Source organism: Hyposmocoma kahamanoa, unplaced genomic scaffold (genome assembly GCF_003589595.1).
Source record: "Hyposmocoma kahamanoa isolate Upper Pololo Valley unplaced genomic scaffold, ASM358959v1 144277, whole genome shotgun sequence".
NCBI lineage: Eukaryota > Metazoa > Arthropoda > Insecta > Lepidoptera > Cosmopterigidae > Hyposmocoma > Hyposmocoma kahamanoa.
This window is the reverse complement of record NW_020653514.1, coordinates 3,449-12,820: the sequence shown is the minus strand read 5'-3', so window position 1 is coordinate 12,820 and position 9,372 is coordinate 3,449. Positions and strand designations below refer to the sequence as shown.

The following is a 9,372-nucleotide window of genomic DNA, read 5'->3' as shown; positions in this document are numbered from 1 at the left end:
ATTTGATAATGATAAATATCTTGCTTAGCTGGTGAAAATTAAAGAGACTTAATTCTTATTGCATATATGGCCATCTTTGTAGTAAGGTAAAGTGGTATATTTAAGTAAATTTAAAAAATCGAGTTCTTAGATTTACGCGATTGTTAGGTACTTAGAGGAAATAAAACTGTTTTTTTCGGGTCTAAATCGCGTATATTTGTCATATGTGACCGTGCGACCTGTATTCACAGGTCGCCCTTCGGCCCGAAACGTTGCTTTCTTTGAAAAAACAAATACACGGGTGTTAGAAAAAATAGTATCTTCTCCTAAATTCCAAAAAATAAACTAAGAGTCAGTCTGAAATGCTGGAAATAATGATTAAAAGTAAAGGATAAGATATGCAAAACAAAATATTATCTTTTTTTACAAATTACGAAACGTTTCTTCTAAATACACGTCAACAAAATATAATGCTGGTGTGTGGTGTGTGTACAATGCGTCTGGGACGTAAATAAATGAATAAGTAACCAATGAAAATAATTTAGAGTATAATCAAGACAGTGTTAAAATACATTTTACTGTGAATTACGATTGTCATTACCATCACTCTCAAGATTCAGTTACACTCGACACATATGACATTTGTTTCATTAAGCCATGCCTTCTGTACTATATCTGTCTGGCATTCTGCGATGGGACATTCCATTTTCTTACAGTCAGTTTTAGTGGCTTGGAAAGTTATGTAGTATATGATGCCAGCCACTACACCAGATTTTACTTTTATAATTTTTCCTCGAGAGTATTCCACATTTTCCGTTAGGTATAGTTCGTGTAGTGCCTTATCAATCAAGTCTCCTATTAGTTGTTTATCATAGTTCTTAACTTCGGATACGCAGCCTGGACACGATGTGTCTTTAGTACGTTTACGCAATTGATTATTGGACAGAAGTTTGGTTTCAATGTCAGGAAGTCCAATGATATCAATTATTCCAGTATCAGGTTCCTGTAATAGATATGTCAAGTTTTTAACTAATTTCGAAAAAGAGATGGGTCACCTGCTCATTTGCTGGGTAATATGCTGAGGTGGTGACCTATTCGGAGGGGCATGCAGAGTAGCATATAATGATTCGTTGTTTTTGTCAAGCCTAATTGTTACTCTGTTTTTCTCTTCTTTTTTTTAATGTTATTAACTTTTCTTTTATGTTTTAGCTTTCGTCGAATAAATGATTTTCTATTCTATTCTTATATCTGGCAAACTTCTTCTTCTTACATTTAACTGCTTCCGTGGAAGATGAGCGGTTACCATGCCCGAGATGGGCAATCACATGGGAATTGAACCAATCGGGTAGTCTAACACTCAGTTTACAACAAATATTTATCGAGTTCTTAGGTTTTCGCGATTATTGCACATAAGAACTGAAATTATTTTTCCAGATTTATTATATAACTAGATTAATAATAACTAGACTTCCAGATTTATAATATAACCGTTTAGCTCATGAAGGTAGTCTCGATCTCTGATGTTTCAAAACATAAAAAAATATATTGTAAATGTTGAATGTGTGCAAACGTTGTTTACAAAGAGCAACCCCTAGGGTTTTTTGCTCATTCTTCTCAGGGGAATCTGCCTTACGAATGAGCGATAGAGTTTAATCAATGTTACGATTTCAGTGTAATAATGATTACCTGTGTAAACAAAAATTATTTTGGTTTTGATTGCGTTTCGGTTTTGAAGGTTACATGAGATCTGTTAATTCCGATCTTATCTCAGCTTTTCTAGAAAATGGGTCTTAGGCTGCTACATAAACAAGGGCATACAGTCGACACCCCGAGCAGTTATTGCCACATACCTAGGTCAGGAACTCCGTGTATTTGTTGATGTGGAATTAGAAGCATAGATGTTGCTTGTAACTTGTCACTGCATTCTAAACATTTATGATTTCAAATGCAGAAGGAATTTTTTATTTACCAAACAAATATTTCGCTATCGAAATTCTCCATTTTAATTTCTCTACGATGGACTATGCGATGTAAATGCGCTTTTCCTGTTGGGTTAGGTGATAAGGTGAAAGATCCGTGTCAAGATCGTAGCATGTAGAACTCTGCGTACCCCCTAAGTACATTATACATACTCACTTCCGAAAGTTCATGGCAGTCGAGCGAACAATACAAAAATAAAAAGGATATGTAATGTGTAAGATGCATTATCACGAATTAATATTTTGTAGGTTACAGCTGCAACTTTATTTATTTTTTCACCACTTATTTTATAATTCTTCACTGTTCGGAATTGATTTTTACAAACGATAATTATGATGTTTTTTTAATCAATAAACACTTTCAGTTAAAGGGTAATTAATTACATGCTTATTTTCTTGAACAATCAATTGATGCAGTCGGCGCAAAAGTGGTATAACCAACATTCTACAATATTACTCGTAACCAACATTAATATTTATTTTGTACAATATTACTTTAAATGATATAAAAGTACGTACGTACATAAATATATTATATATCTAGGAAATGAAACTATTTCTCCGGATTTAAATCGCGTATATTTGTTTTTTCAAACAAACCGACGTTTCGGGCCCTTTACAGGTCCCATGGTCACGGTTGAAAAAACATATATACGCGATTTAAATCCGGAAAAATAGTTTCATTTTCTATATGTAACAATCGCGAAAACCTAAGAACTCGATATATATTATATAATGTTTCTTTTTTAAGTATAAAAAATATTTAATTATTTTTAATTATTTTTATATTAAAAAATATATAACGACATAATTTTTACACACGAAAATAGCATCCAAATATAAAATAATTATGTACTTCTATGTTGTATCATTTATAGTGATATATCAGAAAAAAAAAATTTGGGTTACACTACTTTCGCGATGATAGCTTCAATTGTTAAGCGGTGTAAACATGTTTTGGCCTCTAATGGACAAAACATAACGTAATATGGAATAAGGCTTGGTGCCCATTGGCGGGACAGCACGACAAGGGATCCTTTGGCATTCAAGTGTCGTTTAATGGGTTGCTAGTTTTTGATGAAATAAAATTAGGGTAGATTTCAATCACGCAGACTTTATATGACAAGGATAAAATTTAAATTATGTTGTCTTTTTAATAACTTGTAGGTTTTTATTTATAATAATAATACAACGGCCTCGACGGCTACCATACTTATGAGAGTCTGACCACGCTACCATTTCCGTCTGTTTCTTAAATTCGTTGATAACCTCGGTGGCCTAACGATTTAGGTAGGACCATTTGGGAAATGAACTTTCTATATTCCTTTCTGGTCTGGGTGTTCTGTGAAAAGCCCTAGAATTCCGTTCTCTGGTACACATAATCAAACACTGGGTGCCATGGACAGACACATAGATAACCACATATTACACCCAAACCCAGCACGAGATAAATACATTATGTATTATGTGGGCCCGGGAATCGAACCCGATACCTCTGTGTGGCAGTCCAGCGTGGTAACCGTTCAGCCACTGAGGCAGTTTAAGTCCGCAAAGCGTCATTATCTGGGGAAGTATGTTGTGAACTTCTATCCCTATTGTAATGGCGATACCTTACATTAATTCTAATACTAAGCATATTAAGTTTAATTTATAAAGAAAATAATGCCAAAACAATGCAGAAAATTACATAAAATCAACATTAGTGGAATGAACTTAAGGGCTTTCATGTTAATGAACAGATATTAGGGTTACGATAAACCCTCCATATTCCAATAATTACACTTTAACAAAGGGTTTAAATTTGCAAAACCGAAAGTGACAGCATGTTCATTTACTTTATTCGGTTAGTGGTAAGGACAATTATTATCAGAGATCGAAACAGGCAGAGTACATGTACCTAAAGTTCTAGTGATATATGCGAGCGTAACGTTTATAACGTTTATAACGCTATTGCATTAGGTTACCTTGTAGTAATAGTGGCACGGTTTCATGTTACTAGATAATAATAATAAATAAAAATAATAATCTTTTGACCTACTGGTTGTAAAAATAATTTGATAATAATATTTGAACTGAATGCGCGTGCTTGACACTTTGTACTTTGGACCGTTTTTACCGTAAGCGGCATAGAGTTGGATTTAAATCTTAAGTGTCAAGCTTGACATGCTCTTGGCCCTTTACGATTAACGGTTATTGAAATACTATACAGTACAATATAAATAATAATTATTTTAAATGATCACAACGACAACCTTTACTTGTTGTTGTAGTGAGTTACATTAGCAGATTTCACAAGGACATCCTGTAGTTATATAGCAAAACTCTGAAGTAAAACCAAAGGCGTCATAATTTAATTTTTTATTCACTTTTATCTGAAGACGAACCAAAATCGTCAGCTGAGCTAGTGTCACCAGTACACATAATTAATTCGTTTTCTATTATAGTGTCTATATTTACATCTTTATCAAAATCCTCCTTTATTAATTTTCGCGTTTGCGGAACTCCACGAGCTGCACATGTGGCACGCAAAATAAGCATTAGTCTTGTATTTATTGTTCTGTGGTCACAACGAGCGAACCACCTATCCATCATGGACGCAAAGGACGGTACCGTAGACATTTGTCGGGTATGTGGCCGTCTCGGAGAGTCACTTAGGCATATTGTTTCCGGTAGTTACCCTCTTGCTAACACTGAGCACTTGCACAGACGCAACCAGGCATCCAAAATATTACACCAAGAGCTCGCTCTGAAGTACGGACTCGTGCAACAGAGGATGCCATATTACAAGTTATTAGATGCCACATTACCGGAGCCAATACTCGAAGATGACCGTACCAAAATCTACTGGGATCGATCCATTATCACAGACAGGACTATTCTGCGAATAAGCCTGATATTGTGATATTGGATCGATCTTAGTCGAAAGTATTTCTTATGGACGTTACCATTCCGCATGACGAGGGTCTCGTGAAAGCCGAAACCGAGAAACGCCGGCGCACGAGTTCACCGACATGTGTGATCACTGAAACAATCCCAATTGTTTTGTCCGCAAATGGGTTAATTTCAGTCAGCTTTGCTAACGGCTTGAGGCGGTTGGATTTCTGTGGCGTGTCGCTTATAGTACAAATTCAGAAAGCCGTCCTGCTCCATACGGCACGTGTTGTTCACCGGTTCTTGAATCCTTGACCCAGGCCGACTGTGTACCGCCTCTCCCAATCAAAAGTTAATTTTTTAGGCCTTGGGGGAGGCGAGAGCATAAAATAATATTTTTTTTATAATATCAAGTGACGGGACGAACAAGTCGCGCGTCTGATGGTAAGCTACACGCCTGTCCATGACAGCTGCAGTGCCACTCAGAGCTTTAAATTACAATGATCTGAGGGGCACTGCCACTGCGCCTGTTACCCCTGAGACATATTCAGATTCAAATTCAAATTCAAAATAATCTTTATTTCATAGGTAAGCATTATTACACTTGAAATCGTCACAATATTAAACTCTACCGCTCATTCGTAAGGCAGATTCCCCTGAGAAGAATGAGCAAGAAACTCTAGGGGTTGCTCATTGTAAATAACATTTACAATATTTTTTTTTTATTTGAAACATCAGAGATCGAGACTACCTCCATGAGCTAAACGAGTTACTACCACGGATTTTTGTCATCCAAGTACGCAGAAGTTTATTTATTTATTTATAATAGGTACACCAACAGCATATGTATTATAGCATTGAAGTAACTTAAAACTAGTAAACATGATTCTGATACACAAGCCAATTACAGGTGAACACAACATTCAGTAACAAACTCTCAGAGACTAATTAAAGTTGCAAATAGTATACAAAATTAAATTAAATTAAAAAAGAAAAAGAAAAACAAACAAATCAGTCCAATGAGGTTCCAAGCAACAGTTTCATGAGTTTGGTCTTATACTTTGCAAGGGAATCAAAAAATATATCGAGGTCAGGTATTTCAGCATTAAAACTATTGTGAGTGTGGCAAACACGAGAAACAGGGGCATGCTCAATGACATTGGTTCTACAAGCCGGTTGATGGAACAATCGCGTGATGGGTTTCCGGGGTAAATTATAAGGAACTGAGAGTGAGATGCGCGAAAGTATCTCGTCGCTTTTAAAAGTTCCATTCACGCATTTGTGCAGAAATAGTGCATCATGAAGTCTACGACTGTCACGCAAAGACATTAATTTAAAAAACTTCAAGCGCTGGTCATATGGGCATCTATGGGAAATATTCGGTGAATCAAAAGCGAGGTGCCTTGTGAAAGCTCGTTGTACGGATTCCAAGCGTTGGGAGTGCACCGTATAGGCAGGATTCCATACCACAGAAGCATATTCAAGCTGACTACGAACTAGAGTATTAAATAATACAATTTTAGTTTTGTTACTAAAGGATCTTGAGTTCCTTTTAACAAAACCTAACATTTGGGCGGCCTTATATGATTAATGTGTGATGTAAATTTGAGTTTACTGTCAATGATGATACCCAGATCCCGTACCTCTGGTAATTCTACCAAATGTTCATCATTGACAGTGTACGTTGAAGGAAAAGTATTTATTTTTCTGGTGTAACGAACGTAGGAGCACTTTTTGGTATTTAGTTCCATTCCATTGGACCTACACCATACTTCAACATTGTCCAAGTCCCTTTGAATCAGTGCTATATCTACACAGGATTCTATTTTTTTATATATTTTTAAGTCATCTGCAAAGAGAGAGTACTTACAATGTTTCACACATGATGTGATATCATTTATGTAGCAAACAAAAAGTAAGGGTCCCAGGTTAGAGCCCTGTGGCACACCCGACTGTGCAATATATGCGTTAGACTCAAAGCCCTTTATTACAACTGACTGATATCTTTGTGACAAATAAGAGCGAAGCCATTCCAAGAGATACATGTCTAGACCAAAAGTTTTTAACTTTTGTAACAGTATATAGTGATTAACTTTGTCAAACGCGCTACTAAAATCAGTATACACAGTATCCACCTGGTGGCCTTTGTCGATTTCATGTACCAGATCAGATATAAAAGTAACTAAATTAGTCTGAATCGACCGCCCATTACGGTAGCCGTGTTGGTGTGGAGTAATATAGTTGTCTACATATTGTGCGACTATTGGATATATTAATGACTCCAATAACTTAGACGGACAGGACAATATCGCGATAGGTCTATAATTTTTTACATTATGCGGGTCACCCTTTTTGAAGATCGGAACAATTCTTGCCTTTTTCCATTCAGTGGGAAACGTACCGCTAGCTAAAGAATGATTGAATATAATTGTTAGAGGAAGAGCTAGTAATGCTGCGGTACGTTTGTAGAAAAGTGGTGGAATTTGATCGGGGCCAGTGGACTTGTTTGCATCTAGTTGTGTCAGCTTCTTAAACACCTCTTTTACCGTGAATAGAACATGGCCTGGTTGGTCTTTATAAGCAATGGTATCATCATGAAACCTTGAACTGTAATCAGTATATACGGACGAAAAATGTGTAGCAAAAAGATTAGCTATATCATAACCATCTTCGGTGGAAACATCGTTAAGAAACATACTAGACGGAATGGGGGTATTATTCTCTCGTTTATTATTTATAAATTGCCAGAAAACCTTACAATTCAGGGATATTTTGTTTTCGATTCTACGCTTATAATTTACATAGCAAGTATTTAAGTGTCGGTTACACCGGTCGCGAAGAAGATCGAATTCAATTTTGTCACGCGGGTTGTTGAACTTTCGGTATCGAAGTCGAAGTTTCTCTTTCTCCCTTAGCAATTTAATTAGAGAAATAGTAAACCAAGGTGGGTGCTCAGACTTCCTGATTTTAAACCTTGGTACATGAAGCTCAATCAGACCTCGTAAGATTTTGTAAAAAATAGAAACCATTTCATCGGTCGTGCCGCACTCAAGAAATTCGGAATGCCAGTCGATATTTTCAAGTTCCCCAGCAATAACATTATAGTCAGCTTTAAAAAAGTTATAATTGGTATATGGTTTACTACGCAACATGGAAACGCCAACGTTATCAATTGTAAATAAAATAGAGGGGTGATGTAGATCTTGTTTACTGAGTAAGTCAAGTGGGGATTTAACTTTACCATAAATCATAGTACTAAAAACCAAATCCAAGACCCTGTCATTTTGATTACGAATGTTGTTGAATTGATAGAGGTTGTTAACATACATGAAATCTATCAAAGCGTTTTCCATTACACTGTGATAATTATAAGGCAACACGTGGTAGCTGTCATCTACATCCGACCATCTAATATCACCGAGATTCATATCTCCCATTATAATAACATCACCCACCAAGTTCATGACATTACTGGCATTATCAAGAAAACAATTAAATACATCACACTTAGGTGGTGAGGGAATATACACAGCACAAAGTACAACATTTTTGAACACTCCGTCAATATTAACACCAATTGACACCCAAACTTCTTCACATTCACTTTCGTATTGAAATAATCGACTGGATTGCAGCTTACGCGAGACCGCCACCAAAACACCCCCTCCATCCAACTTACGACGTTGGGCACTTAACTGGCGATCCCTTCTATAAACTACATATCTTGAGTCAAATAATTCGTTGTCAGATATAGTTGAATTTAGCCAGGTTTCGGTAAAAACAATTATATCGTATGAGCATTGTAAAATATTACCATACAAATCATTGGTTTTAGTTCTTAAACCACGAGTATTTTGATAGTATATAGTAACCATTATTATAGAGTAAAAATACCACAACATTGATAGGTTAAATATAGAAAAATAAAAAAAAATAAAAATTACATGCTAGATCAGTTAATCATTTTGATGCTATCCAAGTTACGAATTAATAACGCCTGACTTATCTCGTCCTTTCTTACGTAGATTCGTCCACTACGAACCCATACAAAACTGTAGGACATTTCTTTGGCTTTCTTTCTTGCTGCGGCGTGCAAAAATTTGTTAGCAGGCGTTAGATGCTCAGCTACAAAAACCGGAGCATTATTTCCTGCTAAGCCAAGATGATGCGATCCTAACTTATTTTCACGGTTAGTTTTATTAAAGTTATGAACCGCAGCTAGCAGTTCGTCCCGTTGGCGAGGGCTTCGCAGTTTGGCGACGATTGTACGAGGTCGCTTGTCTTCTTTATTCATCCTTGCCACACGCGTAACCTGCATTATGTCACTGTCAATAACCGGGGCTTTAACAGTCTTACACAGTTGCATTAAGCAATTAGCAAGATTCTCGCTTCGATGTTCAGGAACACCATTAATCTCCACATTACTTTCTCGTTGAAATTGTTCTACCAACGTCAGACGAGTTGTTAAATCCCTGACAGTGGATTGCAAATTAAAGTTTTCATTCTGAAGCTCTGCAATAACTTTTACACCTTCCTGTTGAAG

The 9,372-nt window shown here is 36.3% G+C and overlaps 1 protein-coding gene across 1 annotated transcript; it reads right to left on the bottom strand.

Annotated features, from left to right (window-relative positions):
* Positions 1-476: 476 nt before the first annotated feature.
* Positions 477-2,376, bottom strand: LOC113240511. The gene is made up of 2 exons (XM_026477841.1): positions 2,116-2,376; positions 477-982 (listed from the first exon to the last, which is right to left on the bottom strand). The coding sequence occupies exons 1-2, from the start codon at positions 2,182-2,184 to the stop codon at positions 596-598; spliced, it is 456 nt and encodes a 151-aa protein (XP_026333626.1). The 5' UTR covers positions 2,185-2,376; the 3' UTR covers positions 477-595.
* Between the last annotated feature and the right edge of the window lie 6,996 nt (positions 2,377-9,372).